A 17,236-nucleotide genomic window follows, 5' to 3' on the forward strand; every position below is an offset into this window, starting at 1 on the left:
ATGACAAACAAATTCAAACAATACCCGGCCCCAACTATGGGTGGCACTATGTGTTCAATACTTGTCAATAAAAGTATGATAACCAGGAGACCAACAGAGTCTGACTTCTCATGGCTACTGAAGCAATATAATTGAAACTTCCACAGCCACCAGGCTGAACAAACAGTATGTGTCAGTACATGAAGGAAATGACCGAAGCACCAGATAACAACTAACACAACAGTCAGTTAGGGCTGTAAGAACAAGTACACAAATCTGAGTACTGCAAGGACTGACAACATGAGGTCAACACAACAGAAATCCATCCTTGAATACCTGGCACTCTAGAAGACATGGTCTTGTCTGGATCTCAATACCAGAGCCATCACATATATAGGACCCACCATAGAACATGACCATGGTCACCTCCTCAACACAGACATTTTGGTACCAGGAAAACAATTCAACAAAAAGAGTCTTGATTTATGCTCTATGAGGCATCAAGGCAACTGAAGAACAACAGTCAGCCTCCTAAGAGACCATCAAGTGTGGCTGTTCTGCATGCGCTTCAGCCTTACCATGTGGTCCCCCTCTGTGTGGACCACATCTGCCCCATTGAGGACGGATGGCTGTAAAGAGTGAGGATTAATGGAACTGAAGGGGCTGAACTAACAGATGGCCACACAGACAAAGAGGGCAGCTTTATTCTGAAGGGTTTCACAATCACATGGAGCTGTGAAGCGACAAAGACACAAGAAAGAACAGGACTGTAGTGAAGTGCCGCTTCATCCAAGTCATGGAAGAAGATAGAAGAAAGACCAGTCATCACATGTCCATTTGTACAGTAAGGTGGTTAAGGTGCAACATGGCCACTGCTAACATCAAGACATGAACAGAGGTGCACTGTCAGGAGAGGCAAACCAGGCAAATGTTTGGGGCACCAAAGGGCAAATGAACCCCCAATGGCCCCTTATATTAGTGCTTTTTGCAATGACAACTATAAACCCCCTTAAACCTCCCATAAAGACTCTATACAGTGCACTGCTGCTGCCCCAAACCCCCCTAAGTGGGGCCCCTGATGATGGTGCTGTAGCTGGCGTCGACCCATTGTTGGCATTTGAAGCATTCAAGGAATGTCTGTAAATTGTAGTCTCTGCCAATAGGGAGGGGGGGGTTGTTTGATGGGCCTCTTTGCCTGGGGCCCCTCAAAGTCTAGGATCGCCACTGGACCTGAAAACTCCCAACAAAGCAAGAAGAAAGGATTGCACCTCAAGTCCAGACCCCAGAGACTGTGCAACCGCAGAGAGAGAAGTGTTATCAGTGCAGCAGGTAGGGACTAAAGAAGAACAAAGGAGTGATGGGTCTAGAATATTCCACTGGCAGATAGAAGAAGTGGCTGACTACCAGGGGCAGGATAAGGCCTGGTCACCACAAAGATAACAAAGTCAAAGTTATCCCCTCCAGGCACAAGAGTGGAAGGAGAGGTTGAGAATGCTCGCACAATAACGAATGATATCACCATCAACAAGATATGTATGAGTGGTTTGACAAATACAAGGAATGGTGGTGGAAGGAGTGTTCAGGACTGTTCCCAAACAAGTAACAGAGACTCCAGATTCCAGGAACCAGGTGACGGAACCCCAGAAAACTTTAAGAACTATAAAGGTGTTGCACAGATTCTTCACGTACCAATACTTCAGTTGAGAATTCAAGCTTGGAGAAGATGTACATGAGTTTTTTGTGATACTATAAAACTGAACTGAATCATTCTAACAATGGTCTGAATACAACCTCTCATCCTCACTCCCTTCCTCTCTCACGAAACTCTCCCATTCAACATGCACTAAATTTCCAGAGGTGATGGTAGAGAAGGATCATGGTGCTGGTCTTCTGAGTCCCCTAAACTCAACAGTACCAACCCTGCAGAACCCAAAGAGCAGAGAGATCACTTTGTGGAAAATACAACAAAATACAAAAGGAGTTCCTGTCTGACCTGGCCATGGTTAAAGTAGGGGTGGGCGATCTGATGATCTTACATCGTGGACGATCTTACTTTGGTATATGATCTACTTTCAGATTAATCATATATTTAATTTTAAAAGTTCAGTCGCAGCTGACCAGACCATGTTAGCAGCTGGAGACAGCAGCCACTGTTCTGCTCTGCAGCCTCGAAGAACTTGGTGAAGCTCCACATGTACCTGTTCTCCATATATCACCTCATGAATGAATAAGAGCGCTGTCCAAACGAATACTCCATATGAACTAAGCAAAAAGTGAGATTGGTTGTGACAAAACTCGTAAACAGAAAACAGCATTGTGGGCGAAGAAAAGTGGCGAGCGAACAAACATCTGTAAGACACGTCAAAGGGGCAGAAAGATACGAATCACAACTTCCAGTCAGGACTTTCAGATTAAAATCACAGTAGAAATGGGATTCAGATAGTGGTTGAGATCGTCAATTGAGATTCTACCCAAAAAGACTGTCATATGATCTTTTGGCCAGATTGCCCACCCCTAGGTCAAAATACTATTTTCCCCCCAAGTCACAAAACTCTGAGAGACAACGAGCTCAAATCCAAGTGCTGTGTGTGAGGTTGTTCACACGGAGAGGATAGATAGGTTCTCTTTTCAACAAACTGTTTCAGGCCATGACCAAAATCAAATTGATATACAATTGTCTATTGTTAGAAAGCATATTAAAAGCATATCGTTTAGATCTGCTGATCCCAAAAAAGTGACAAAATAATGAAAGGTTTTGAAAAGGGCATTTATTTAAAGATCTAGCATCCTTTACATGTCAAAGCACAGCTTTTACGTCCTGTCTGTGAATACATGAGACACATCTACAGGCCACTGCTATGCTACTGAAGCAAGATTAGTGCTGCTGCAGGTGGTCTCACTGAGCAGGTTCGGCAGTCAGCAAGTCAAACAGCCTGTCCACGCCCAACACATTTCTGTCATGTTTTGCAGGTGTCTACACCTGCGTGCTAGTCACTTGTGATTTCAAACATAGGTGAGAGGCAAACCAGGCAGATGTTTGGAGCCCCCGAGGAAAAAGTGGCCCTTGATGGCCCCTCATATTGGTATATTTTACAATGACAACTATAAACCACTTAAAACTCCCTAAAAGACACTATACAGTGCACCGCTGCGGTCCCAAACCCCATAAGTGGTGACTCTGATGAGGCGTTTAGGGGACATCTATAAATTGCAGCCTCTGCCAATAGCCTGCATGTGGGGGCTTCTTAGGCTACGTCCACACTACTACATTTTAGTTTTAAAATGCATCACTTAAACTAAATTTTCACCTGCCATTAACACAACTCCTGAGTTTTCAAGCCTCTAAAACAAAGAGTCTTGAAAATACTGCTGGACCGTTTGAAAACTCAGGGGTTGTGTTTTATTGTGGAGGGGCAGAAACTGAGATCTTTTTGGAAACGATGATGAAGACACCCACCTCACCTGATTGGGTCTCATCAGCCTTCACTGCCAGTGGTGGGAGCAACGTGGATAATGAATGTTACTGACCTTGTTGTTATTACTAGCGGCTGTTGTTCAGTTAGATTCTGTATTTTAATGCTACAACTTTCTTTGCTGTTTCCTCATTAGCAGTATTTATTTTTACAGTTAACCAACTGCAGGGTAGAAAAACTGCTTCCTGTTTACACTGGCTCGCACATAACTTTAAAATGAAAATTTAGCAGTGTGGACGTAGCCTTAGATGGGAGTCGATGGGCCTCTTTGCCTGGAGCCCGGCAGAGTCTTGGATCGCCACTGCTTTCAACATAAATGTAACTATTTTGATGGCGTACAACAGAGAATAAAATGGACGCACAGCTCTTCCTGAAAGTTATGGCAGAAATGTGTGTGGTGTAGACAGAGTGTGACTGTCAGACAAACCCCTCTACACTCTTCACAGGGATGTTCAGTGCTCCTGGATAAACACAGTGTCTATGGAGAACATCATTCTGTGTCATCTGTTTGTTGAAGCACTGTCTTTTGACACTGTCACGTCCTCTGATGTCGTCCATGTGATGGGTGGGGTGTAAAAATACCATTAAGAGAGGGGATTTGGATGGGGGGTGGGGGTGCAGTCAGTCCCTGAGGGGAGTTGTTGGTTTGCAGAGGCTAACACAGAAATGCTAGACATGTTCCAATAATCTATCAATCAGCCATGTGAACTGTGAGGGTATTTGTAGTGCAAACACTGTCTGGTCACAGCAGACACACACACAGACACATGGTGGACACTGGTACTTTTCCATCATGCTTTGGTGCTGGGCTGGGAAGTCCAGTCCTGCCAATGAGAGCGGTGCTGTTTTGTTTTGGAGTTTCTATCTCCCGCTCTCTCTCTCACATACACTCATTGATTCACTCTTCCCCTGCACACTCTCACGCTCTCGCTGTCTTCCTGTCGCCGGCTGGCAGTATACTCCAAACTAAATGGAATTTGGCACGTTTGCAAAGACTGAGGAGCTGTGCCGCTGTGAGCAAATGCCAGTATATGCTCCCTGCATATCGGGGTCTGGTCACTGAATGATGCCAAGGCCACATGGGGGAGCTGTGGAGCAGGAGTGTGAAAGAATACAGGATGCACACGAAAAAAACTCCATCACATGATTTCGTTGGTGAACTGACCGAGTCATGGGGAACGAGGGCGATGGTCAACAAAGTTGTGGGAATATTTTAGCTCTAAGGAAAGCATTCTGCATTTGGCTCACATGAACAGCATGAGACTACTTCAGTTACCTAAAGCTGAGAAACAGCTACACACTTGGCACAAAATGATTCCACAATGGCCACAGATAAGAGCTAAGAGTCTGTGATAGACGGATGAGGTTAATCAATATTCACATTGTGAGAAAACCTCTAAAAGGTAATTAATCTGATGGTTTATTATAAAGAGCAGAACTCAGCAGGTGAAGAGAGGTCGACACACTGGCACATATTCCTCATTTAGTCTTTGTTAACACTCCAGCTGTGATTTATTTGGAGTATGCTGCCAGCTTTCCTCTTTGCCTTCCCCACACCTCCACACAGAACAGATAAGACCATCATACTGAAAATAACAGGAGCCCCTGAATAATACAAAACTCAAAGGAACACACCATGTCTTCAGTAGATTATCCTGTTGGTCAAGTGATGAGAACATGGACACCAAAATCATTCATGTCTCCTGGGTAGATCCTTGGCTCCAGTGCTTCATGCCAGTAGGCTCCATGCTGACGCAAACACATAAGCATACCACCCTGTTGTGCGATAGCAGGCTCCATGTCATTTTTCCCACGCAGCCCCGCCTATACATGAAACAAACCAGTGACACACAGGCACCAGAAAATGATTAGTTGTTCAATCTGTCCATCATCACTCTGTGCTTGTTGCCATGACAATAAGACAACTGTGCGACATTGTCACCTACGCTGGTTCTGTGTAGGGTTATTATGCTTTAAGAAAATGCTGCAAATTCACCTGTTTCTATGTATCAAACTCCAAAATACTGCAGTGACCATTAACAGGCTTTTGACTTTTTTACATTATAGTTTGAAGCATTTGCTTTAATTACCATAATTATCAAATTATTATTAAATTATTAACTGAAGTTCTGGCCTGTTACCAGCAGAGGACACACAGCTGACCCACAGCTCATTATTACAGCATCAAACCCAGTGTACATTTGAAAAAACATATTTGTGTTTTATCTACATTTCTCAAATCCTAGAATCTGCATGATTCTTATTTATCAATGTTATCAATAAAAAGGTTGACACAATCAATTTAAAGGGGCTATTTGTAAGTTTTCAGCAGCAGCATGCGGCTACGTCTTCAGGACAGACTGGAGGCTACAGTGAGTCGCTATCGGAAAGTGACGAGATGCGCCGGATCCTAGCTGGTTAGCATGCTAACGATAAGGGCAAGAGATAACATTGGCGTTGCTTTCCACCTCTAGAGACAGAGATCTGCTGGTGAGTAAAGGAATGAAGTTTGATGCTGAACTTACGACATTTGCTCTAGACTAAACAGCTGCTAATGCTAACATAAACTATGCAGCATTAGCAGCAACTTACAAATAGCTCCTTTAACGACTTCTAGCATCTACTGTATGTCCAGATCTGAGATGAGATGGACTTTACATCACAGATACAACATTCTGCTAAACCAGAGGGCACTAGTAGGTGGTATTAGTCCAGATTCGGACCCAGACGCCGTCCTATCTAGACCCAGACCTTCAACCTATGAATTATTGAGAATTGTTACATTTTATTGGTGCGTTTCTATTTTTAGCAGCACAGATTTTCTCGCCTAAACGACGCTGGTCATGTGACGCTACTCAGCCAATCATTGGACTCAAGTCAGTGAGTGAGATACACACACACGACATTGTAGAATTAAGTTTGGAAAGTGGACATAAATAATAATACGAGGGAAAGAAAGAAAAGGACATGTTAAAGTTCAGTTGTTAAGTTGTGTTGAGTCTTTGTTTATTATAAAACTGGTTGAGACAGTTGGTTAACTGGTTAACTGTTGGAGTTAACCATAAAGAAGAAGTATGGAAAGTCAAGCTACACTTTTTAATTCATTTTGGAAAATTATGCACGTAATAATTTTTCTAAAGCCATCTGTTATGTCGTTATTAATACTTGATGAAATGGTAAAATAACATAGGTATTATTATATATAAAGATATATATATAGAGAAAGGGTATTATTATAATTCTAGCATAATTATATATATTTTATGTTATATTATCATAATTACCCACACCCCCACCCCTTGACCACTGTTCTGAACCTTGGCTTGAGGACTTTTGTCTGACTGGACCTGCTAACTGACTTTCAGGACCTTCAGGTCCACACTGTCTCAGCATGTGACTGTAAATCAAGAAGACTGACTCTAACCCCTAGAACGCCCTTGTGGAATGACACACATGAGAAACTTTAACCTTCACATTGCAGAGTGTGAGGCGGACATCCATTACAGTCATATGGATGACTCCGTCTCTCGTCATCATCAAGACAGAGGTCATGGTTAATGTCAGCCTGGAGATTTACTGCTATTAACAGAGTCCCTCTCTCTCCTGGATGTGACACATCATCGTTACTAGATTTCTACTGAAGAGAAACTTACTTCATTTTAATCTTAATAAAATGAAGCTCTGCGGTCCGAATGAAGGACTTCTAGATGTTAAAATTTGTACATATTGAGTCACTGACATTAACTGAGGGGATTCTATTACAAGAAAAGGATTCGCTTTAATATATTAAATGGCATTAACTCTAACCTGTGTTTTTCATTGCACTGAATTTTTGTGATACCTATTCACATGAATAGATGCAGTTAAACCTAACCCTCATCCAAAAGAGTGTGGATATGATCATATGCCGTTAATATAAATCCCAATGACCTTAATGTACCATCTAAAGATCAATGCCCTCCATGTTGATAGAGGCGTGTCAGCCAATACTGGCTCTCTCTCTGCACAGATGTTTAACAGGTCAGAGTGTGGAGAGTCTCTGCAAATGGTGGAAATGAAATCTAATAAAGACAGATAAAATCATCCCTTCATCTAAATGACAATGTTCTTCCTCTTTCAGTCGAACTCCATTTAAAAAAAAACAGTTTTTTATTAAATTTTTATCTGATGATGAGAACTTTGAACCTTGTTTCCATTATTCGTCATTGTCGATGGGGGGGACTATGATAGAAAAACATCTAGCTGAACGTCAGTCTCTGAAATATTTCAGTATTATTTCAGTGGTTTTTTTATTTAGTTCAGAAACATTGAACATTTTATTAAAAATATTCTGCTTTTACAAAATTGGCTCATTTGAATTTATTTCTGAATTACATATTTGAAATTCAGGTGTCAATGATTTGAAGCAGGACTGAGGCGCACTCACCCTGCTGTCATCAGTACTGTATGAACAGGAAACCGGAGCTGCTGTTTGTCTGAGAAGTGACTTTCAGATTAAATAAACATTTTGTACTTTTATTCCTGCACCTCAAATTTATGAATAAAAGCTCTGTATCATATTTATTCTGACTTGTGTATGTATATACGCTGTGTATATGCTGAAATTAAAGCTGCAAACCCACCGACCCTGCCCACCCCAGATCCTCACCCCACAACTGCGGTACGAGCACGTCAGCACGAGTCTGCCTGGGTCTTCTCTGTCTTCTCAGACTACGTGACAGTATGAGACAGATAAAACTGACTCCACGTTTAGGACGCCTCAGAAGACGCTAACACATCAGAGTTTTTCTTTACAGGGTCATGGACAGGCCAGATCCTAGAGGTCTGACTGTGGCTCCTGCAGGTCCACTGTCAATGACAAGCAGTTAGTGAGGCGTTACCATTTTGATGCTTATGTGACGTAGTTTGAGCTATAACATCTCCACCTACTCTGCAGAATAATGCAGCTGTTGACCACCACCTTTAGCCAGTGGGAAAACACAGTTGGGTAGTGTGGATGAAGTATCAACAAGGTGTCGCCAACACATTCAATTTCCAACAGATCCATGTGTTGTAGTTTGGTTTGTAGAATTTCAGTCTGCATCAACACACAGTGGTGTTTGGTGCGGAACGTCAGGTTTGATGGGAGTCAGGTGACTTCAACTCACCCACGGCCCCCACATCCACTCTGAAGATCTATCCAGGCTAACAAGCTGGCTAACTGCTAGCTGCTAATTAGCCAGCTTGTTAGCTGACAGGACGGTAACTCCACACAGGTCATCCATAAGAAACATGTGTCTCTATCTGTAAACCAGAGCTTTATACTCCAACTATACTCCAGCTGAGAGCTACATCCATTTTGGACTTCCTGTTTCTTCAGCACGATTAAAACTGTTTGCTGATGGTCAATGGTGCAAAAAACATATCAAAGTTGACTGGAGTTGTGTTTGTACAGATTTACCTCAGCAGCTCAACTCACTTAAGGTTTTGCAACTTCAAATGAGTTTGTTTATTTAAGAGGAACCCCAAGATGTCATCTCCTTGGTAACAGAAGATGTCACCAATGGCGATGGCTTCTTATACCGTCCTCAGGACCATAGCTGGGAGCCTGATTATAATCACAGGACTGCCCCCCACCCCCATCCCTGCAAACCCCAGGTGATAACAACGATAATGTTGATACAACTACCGCTCAAAGGTTTCAGAACACCTCCATTTTCAGTTGTAGTTTAATCTGTGAGTTTCTGAGATTAAAAAAAAAGAATCACTGAATCTTCTCGTTGAACTACACTGAATGTAAATGTTTTAAGATCCCTGCAGTACAGGGTTGTCCTGATGATGATCTGAGTAACTGTTCGCACATAGGGTTTGTCAGTCATCAACCTGGAGGAATTGTTTGCATTAGGAAAAGTTAGTTTATTTATATAGAAACCATTCAGATACAAGACAAGACACAGATCTTTACAGAGGTATGGAAATACATTAAAATAAGACATTACATTTACATTTAAAGAACAATAAAATAAGACAATTCAAAGTGTTTTTCAGAAGTGTAGAATAATTAAAAACATTTAAGATAAAACAATAAGAAGACAATAAATTAAAGATAAAAAAAAAATGAAACTAGAAGCAAAAACAAGAAAATAACTAGTTAAAGACTGAAAAGAGTGAGCCTCAGTTTTAAGCCCTGATTTAAATGAGCTGAAAGTTTCAGCAGATGTCAGGTGTTCAGGAAGCTGGTTGCTGCTTCACCTTGCCTGGGTTCTGATCCTGGGAACACTGAATGAACCTGTCCCAGGTGAACCTGAGGGGTCCGGATCGGGGGTTATTTGATGTGGAGTTGTATGAGGTACTTACATTATCTTTAGTTTGGTTCGAAGGGGTCCGGTTGTTTTCATTTAAAGTCTCAGTTAGAAACATAGCATCGTGAATTAATAATAAGTATCTAACTGAACAGTTTAGTTGTGTGACGCACGTCAGATTAGATAAAGTATCCTTGAGGACAAGTTGTTCATCCGGATGCTGGTTAAAGCAGGACTGACTGATACTGGAGCTTCAACAGCACTGGGTCCAGATCCTGTACGCAAGGGGTGGGGGGGGTGAGGGGTGGGGGGGGTGAAGGACCCAGTCGGTCCTCGATGTCAGTGCGCCCTGTAATGCAAAGAGACTGTCCTTGCTTTGCTCAGATAACAGGGAACCTTTGGTGCCACGTTATATTTATCTGCAGCCCTGTTATCTCTGTCGTGCTGGGTAGAAAACAGTGATCTTCTCCCTGACTTAAAGTGTGGATTAGACACTGTGGGGTCAAACACAGGTCTTTGGTTCCGGTTTAGCCAGTAGCACATATCCAGATCTGATGTGGCGCTGGTCTCAAATTGATTCTACGTGGTCTACAGCTGCTTTGTAACAAGTTTCATGTCCCTACATCTGATCGTTGTGGACCATGATGTTTTCCGTCCTCTCATGTTTGGTAGCGTTGAGCTCTCTGTGATTTTCTGTCTGGGTTTGGTCCAGCTGGATCAGAGAGAGGAGGCGTCCTGTTCCAACAAGACCGTCTGCAGCAGGACTCTGAAAAATCCCAGTTTCCAGAGGAAAACTTTGACATTCTACGTTTCAACTAAAGATGTTTTCGTTAGCGCCATTGTAACCGGTGATGGCTCTCTTTGGGAGAATATTTAGGAAATGAGAAAAATGTAAGAAAATGTTCAGTTAAAAAGTCTGTTTTCTAAAAGAGTTTCTGGTGCCTACACTTTTAGAGCTGTTTAAATGTCAATAAAAACTGAGCAAATGGAGGTGATCTAATTTTTGACCTGTGGTGTCGTCAGTCAGAAAGGTCTCCACGACAACAGGCCGAACCAGCAGCATAAGAAAGACCCAGAAACATTTTATATTTTATTTCTTTATTTTTAGAGCACAGTGACTCTCACATGCACAGAGTCACACACTTCCTCTTCCTGCTCTTCCTCCATGCCTCTGGGTTCAGTGTTGATGAAGGAGAAATGATGAAGAGTGAGGATGAGTCAGAGCCATTTCTCCTGGAAATAAACAAATAGGTTTTATTCTATGGATTTCAACATTTGTATTTAATTTGATTTAACTTTTAAATTCAAAATTATAATTTATTCGTGTTGTTGTTACCTGATAAAGAGCTCTGGTCTCCGTCAGCTGCCATCAGAGAAACCATTCACTGAACCACTTCAGCACATGTTGCTTAATGGTTTTAATGGTTTCAAACCAGCACCTGTACAATGCAGCACTGGTCATGAATAATGTGTTAACTGAGGCAGGATGTATAATTCAGGGGAGGACAGTGTAGGCTTACCACTTACTGTCTTGTTGGCTGTAATCCTCTGACGAGGTTTTGACACAGTGTTGATACACTCAGTCAACACAACAGTAACAGTGTTGTTTTCAGTTTCTCTGTCTCCTCCTCTTCACAGTGTGTTTGTAGGTTTTCTCTTTTGTTGTGTCATTAAAATAAAATCAGATGTGACACAGACTTTATGTCTTCTCTCTGACAGATACTCAGGTCGGAAATGTTCAAAATTCTTCCTGTAAAGAACGAACAACATCATTAAGTGTATGTTAAATCCTCATCTCTAAACAGCTGAGCACTGACCACATGTTTGTTTTTTTTTTTTGCAGAAGTGTTATCCGTCACAAATTAACACTAGAGCTTTTTTAGACCGACTGAAATGAAAGTCTGTTCTCTCCTTTGAAAGGAAAGGTCAGAAAGGTGCACAGCTAACATCAGGCTACGTGGCTAATCAGCTAATCAGCTGTAGCACAGTGAACAGCTTCAGTCAATATCAGAAGACCTTTTTCTCTTCCTGTCAGTGATGAAACAAACCAACAAAAAACACTTTGACAGTGACTAAAAACATTTTAGTCTTGTTTAGTCCTTGTTTTACTCCTACACACATCTGCATTCTCTGCTTTCTGCAAATGTTTTTACTTAGTTTACTGTTTAAAGGAGCTATTTTTAAGTTTAACTATTGCTAGATAGATAGATAGATAGATAGATAGATAGATAGATAGATAGATAGATAGATAGATAGATAGATAGATAGATAGGAAGATACTTTATTTATCCCCTAGGGGATATTCATGTAATTTCCCCTAGGGGATAAAAATAACCCCATTTAGTCAGTGTTAGCGTTAACAGCTGTTTACTTACTAGTCTTGTCAAGAGCTTCAGCCATTGTCGCAGTTATAGCACAAGAGGTTATAATACGTCCTCTGATCAGTGCTACGTCTTAAGGCCAGCCTGGACGCTACAGTGACTCTGTAGTGGAAAGTGATGAGATGGGCCAGAGCTAGCTGGTTAGCATGCTAACTTCAGTAGAAGAAAAGAAGTGATAGAAATAGACACATAAGTGTTTGTTTCGTACCTATGGCGACAACTCTTGGTGAGTGTAGGAATGAAGCTTGATGTTGAACTTATAATGTTTCTTTTCGACTGGTAAGTAAACAGCTGTTAATGCTAATGTTAGCTATGTAGCAATACCAAAACTTTTAAATAGCTCCTTTAACTAAAATTTACTGTCTTGTGAACATGAGTGTGATCTATCAGGCTCCAATCAGTCACAGTCTGAAGTGTAATTCTCTGGACTTGGAGACATCCTGATCTCAGATCACTGGTCTGATCTGGGATCAGGTTCAGGCAGATTTCTCAGCCCTGTTGATGTGCAGCAGCTCTCAGTTATTAAAACAATAAATCTTCACAAAACATGCAATATAATCAGAGCAGCTCTATTTAAAGGAATAGTTCAACATCTTATTGAGACTTACAGGAAAAGATTTATATCACTGCGATATAAATCTTTTTAATGTGAAACTACAGCCAGTAGCTTGTTAGCTTAGCATATCACATTGACTGTTAACAGGATAAACAGCCTGGCTCTGTCCACCAGCAGCTCTACAGCTCTTTAATCAACACTTTATATCTGGTTTGTTGAATCTGTATAAATCTGTAGATTTATGTGTCTGACTGTTTCCTGAATCCTAAGCTAAGCTGCTAGCTCCTGTGGCGTCAGTCTGCTCATCTAACTCCCAGAGAGAAAGTGAATTTCCCTACATTTTGAACTAAACTGTAAAAACTATAAAAAAAAATATATATACAGTATATTCCACTCTGTACAAACTGTATGTTGGTGACAAACATATTGTAATGGCCCTGATCAAAATCGTTTGTTTATATCATGTTTATGGAAACCAATAAATTATCAGACTGTCAAATATCAATATCTGTATTGGCCAAGCATCCATGGTTCCTATCAGGTGGCTACAGTCATGAATAGCGTCTTTTTTTTCATTTACATCTTAAATCAGCTGCTCACTGTAGTTTTAACAAATGTCACTCAAACAGCGGGGAATAGTTCATTTGTTGGGGACTATTTTCAGTGACAGACTAATCCACATTTGCTGTTGTACTGAGTATTTGCAGCAGAAGGACGGTTTGTCTGTGTGGGACTTAATAAGCTAAAGTGTGTGTTCATGGTGATGAAGGAACATGTCACCCATTGTGACAAAGTTGGCAGTTGTATGACAGATGTACCGCCCCTCCCCCCAATAAGCCAATCATCTGCTTTATAACAGCTCAACAGGAAACATATTGAGCCAATCGTGTTGCACCGACACTAGTGAAAGCTGAACGTGTGTAAATACAACGTGAAGATAAAAATTTTGGAAAAACTTAAAAGTCACTAAACTTTAAAACATTTTTTTTTTTAATCAGATTTGATGATTCTTTACATGTAGTTTTTATTTCTCTCATTTAGATGTAGCCTGGACTTGTTAGCCTGGAGGCGTTGCCAAGATGGCTGCCAAGTGGTGAGACCTTCCTATAGGGACTTTGATAAGATGCATCTGGCTCTGGATACACAGGACCAGTCTGTTATGTGGCTCTGCACATGGGATCTGTTGACAGTGAAGATAATAAATGATCTAGTTACATTCCGATTCAGCTGAATCAGACGGAATTACTTTGATTACAGTGACTGATGTTTCATCCTCCTGCTCTGTTGTTTGTCCTGAATCATCATCAGGACAGAACACACAGTAAAAACACAGTTTAAAGGCCTTTTCGGTATAACCGAAGTAGAATCTGTAGAAACCAGATCAGAGATGTGTAAACCAGGTCCTCTTAAAACCAGGTCTGCTGGTTTACATGACATCATCTGGATTCTGACACAGGACACGTGCCTGTACACACAGTGACTGCTCGTGACCCAAACTGCTATAAAATGAGTTGGGGGTCGGGGGGGGGGGGGGGGGGGGGGGATGGGTGAGGATCACGTGTGTGACACCCACAGACAGCTGCAGGTGTAATATGATGAAACAGAGGAGGGGAGGAGTGAGGGGATGTCAGAGGGCTGTGTGTTTTGTGTTTAAGTGACAGTGAGCGAGGCAATGCATCACCCGGCACACACACACACACACACACACACACATGCACACACTATCCCCTGTTTGACTTTGCAGTGGCTCATTGAGGTAATAAAACTGCTCAGGCAGTTATTCTCCTCACATCCTCCTGGTCTCCTCCTCACCTCTCACCTATTCCTTGCCTCCTTCTATTTTAATCTCAATCCTAATTTCCTCATAACCTCATTCACTAACTCCTCTGAGCCTCCCCCTCCCCCCTCCTCCTCCCATCCTCCCAGCCTCTCTACCATCCCCCTCCTCCTGCTTCTCTCTCCTCCTCTCCTAAATCTGTTCCTCCCTCTTTTCTCTCTCTTGCCCCCCCTACCCCCACCCCCACCCCGCACTGCAGCACCTATACAGTCATTAATCTCCAAGGTCCTTTCAGTGCTACACACAGTTTGTTTGTGTGTGTGTGTGTGTGTGTGTGTGTGTCACAATGTCACACTTAACCCTGAGAAATCACATGTGCTACTAAAGGCAGATTTATACTGTGCACATTAAAGATGCTGTATGTAAGTTTTGTTATCGCTAGATAGCTAACGTTAGCATTAACAGCATTAACAGCTGTTTACTCTTGTTGTAAGTTCAGCATCAAATTTCATTCCTTTACTCACCAACAGCTGTCTCCAGAGGTGGAAACAAACACCAATGTAAACTCTTGTCTCTATCACATCTTTTCTTCTACTAAAGTTAGGGTGCTAACCAGCTAGCCCCGATCCAGCAGGCCCATATTATCAGCGTTATACCATGTCCAGTCTGAAGATGTAGCTGCTCAGAGGATGTACTATAACCTCTTGCCTTTTCATGGCTGAAGCTCTTGGCTAAACTGGTAAGTAAACAGCTGTTAATGCTAGCGTTAGCTATGTAGCAAAACTTATAAATGGCACCTTTAATGTTTGCATCCTCCCGCAGGACATAAAGTTGTTTGCTGCTCAAATTGCTGCACAATAAACACAGATTTGTATCATTTCCCAAGTTGTTGTCCAGGAGCCCGTTGCACTAAATCTGCAACATGCAAACTGTGATGTGGACCTTGGTTTTCTCTGATGCTAATGTTTCACATGTTTCTCAACCTTATGATCCATGCATGAGCATTTGAGAGACCAGCAGAAATGTATGTAACACATGACGCTTCAACCATTCATCACAAAGTCCTCATTCTTCCATTACAGTTGGACACACATCTCATGTCAGTGCAGTTTGTCATCCTCTCCTGTCAGAGTCTTTTCCTCTAACTGTCTCATTCCTCAGCTCCTCATCTCCACATCACTGACACTCGTCATTCAGTCAGCTTGACAGATGATTCTGTCACTCGTCTGTTTTTTTGTGCTTAAAGATGTTTTGACCTGTTTTCACTTGTCCACTGTCAGCCCAGTGTTCACTTGAGTGACAAACAGTAAAAGACAAACTGAATAACCTGAGGACAGCTGCTGGCTTAACAACACAAAGAGGCTGCAAAAACTCACAATGCAACACTCTCTGTAGGAGCTTGAACTTTAATGTCTAGTCTTCGAATATAATACAACCCCAATTTTTCTTATTATGTATAATTCCCCCAAAACAAACGCTCTTAAATTCAGACTGACTGTTGTAGATCAATACAGACAAATGTGACTGTGACTTTTTCATTTATTTGTTTTGTTTTAATGTTGGTTTTCATCCTACAAACTGAGCAAAGATGTGTCTTCTACAGCTATCAGCATTTTAATAAGGAAATAAGATAAGGTACCATTTATAAAGGCTTTATAAGCTGTAATTAAAGGCTGTAGTAATGGTTTACTAACTGTTTATTAATGTGTTACAGATCAGTTATAAGCCACACATGGCCACAGTTCACCATCTTCTAATGGCTCCTTCCAGCAGGATCATGCTCCATGTCTCACACTGGTCTCATCTACATGACAGTGAGTACAGTGAACTTCAGTGACCCCCCCCCCCCCGTCTCCAGACCTGAATCCAGTAGAACAACTTTGGGACATGGTAGTACAGAAGGTTGGCAGCGTGAATGAAATGATGTGATGCATCATGTCAACATGTTGCAGAGTGTCAGAGGAAAGTTTCAACATCTGGTGGATCCATGACATGAAGAAACTGAGGAACTACCCAGAGTTAGTGTGCCGTTCCTAATAAAGTGATCACTGAATGTTTATCACCTGCAGATTGAGCCTTTGGCCAAAATCATGGAGGAACCCAAACTTCTACATATCAACAAGCTTTTTGTAATTAAGCCACTAGTTCTACACGGATACAACGCATAACAAACTGCACTGACTACAGTACAACATGTACAGGGCTGTGTGTCCGTCCTGTCTTCAAAGACCGCCAGTCATCCTGCTGGTGTTTGCATGAGACAGAGACACAGAGACGGGGACAGAGACAGGGAGACTGGACTGTGTGAGTAAATGCGTTGACAACAGTGTAAAGACCAGGATCTCAATGTTGTGTTTTCCTATTTTTTCTCTCCCTTCCATAATTAATACAATAATGCCTCCACGCTTTCAATCCCAAATACCAAACTGTCAGAAGACATCAGATCACATCCACACCTCTCTCTCTCTCGCTCACTCACTCACTCACTCTCTCTCTCTCTTTCTCTCTCTCTCTCTCTCCCACAGCTATAAGACCAAGCATGGCAATAGAAAGCGTCCATGATTCACCATGGAAAAGAAAGATGCATGTAAGTAATAGTGCGAGAATGATGATGATGATGATGCCTCCTTCCATCATTATTTAAAGCAGCACTCATCAATACTTTTATATGAGCAGTGGACCTGATGACTGCGTATAATGTGACAGGAGTTGTTTGTAGTGACATGGCGGTTTCACTGTGATGTCATCAGCATCGTGTCCAGCAGCAGCAGCAGCAGCAGACAGATGTT

The 17,236-nt window shown here is 41.8% G+C and overlaps 1 protein-coding gene across 4 annotated transcripts in view; it reads right to left on the bottom strand.

Annotated features, from left to right (window-relative positions):
• nat16 (N-acetyltransferase 16) overlaps nt 1–17,236 on the bottom strand; it is a 35,953-nt gene that overhangs the window by 13,227 nt on the left and 5,490 nt on the right. The window contains exons 2-4 of one of the 4 annotated variants that reach the window (XR_008826615.1): nt 11,254–11,483; nt 11,070–11,172; nt 9,134–10,966 (exon numbers count right to left, since the gene is read on the bottom strand). The exons of 1 other annotated variant lie outside the window; for it this stretch is intronic. Coding sequence is in view for 1 of the 3 variants with exons in the window: in XM_056369238.1 (XP_056225213.1) it covers nt 5,088–5,146 (59 nt within the window). In the remaining 2 variants the exon portion in view is untranslated. Of the gene's footprint in view, nt 1–5,087; nt 5,277–9,133; nt 10,967–11,069; nt 11,173–11,253; nt 11,484–17,236 lie in introns of those variants that run through there. 2 more of the 4 variants (XR_008826614.1, XM_056369238.1) reach the window with 2 other exon arrangements.

The sequence above is a fragment of the Seriola aureovittata genome, chromosome 23 (assembly GCF_021018895.1).
Source record: "Seriola aureovittata isolate HTS-2021-v1 ecotype China chromosome 23, ASM2101889v1, whole genome shotgun sequence".
NCBI lineage: Eukaryota > Metazoa > Chordata > Actinopteri > Carangiformes > Carangidae > Seriola > Seriola aureovittata.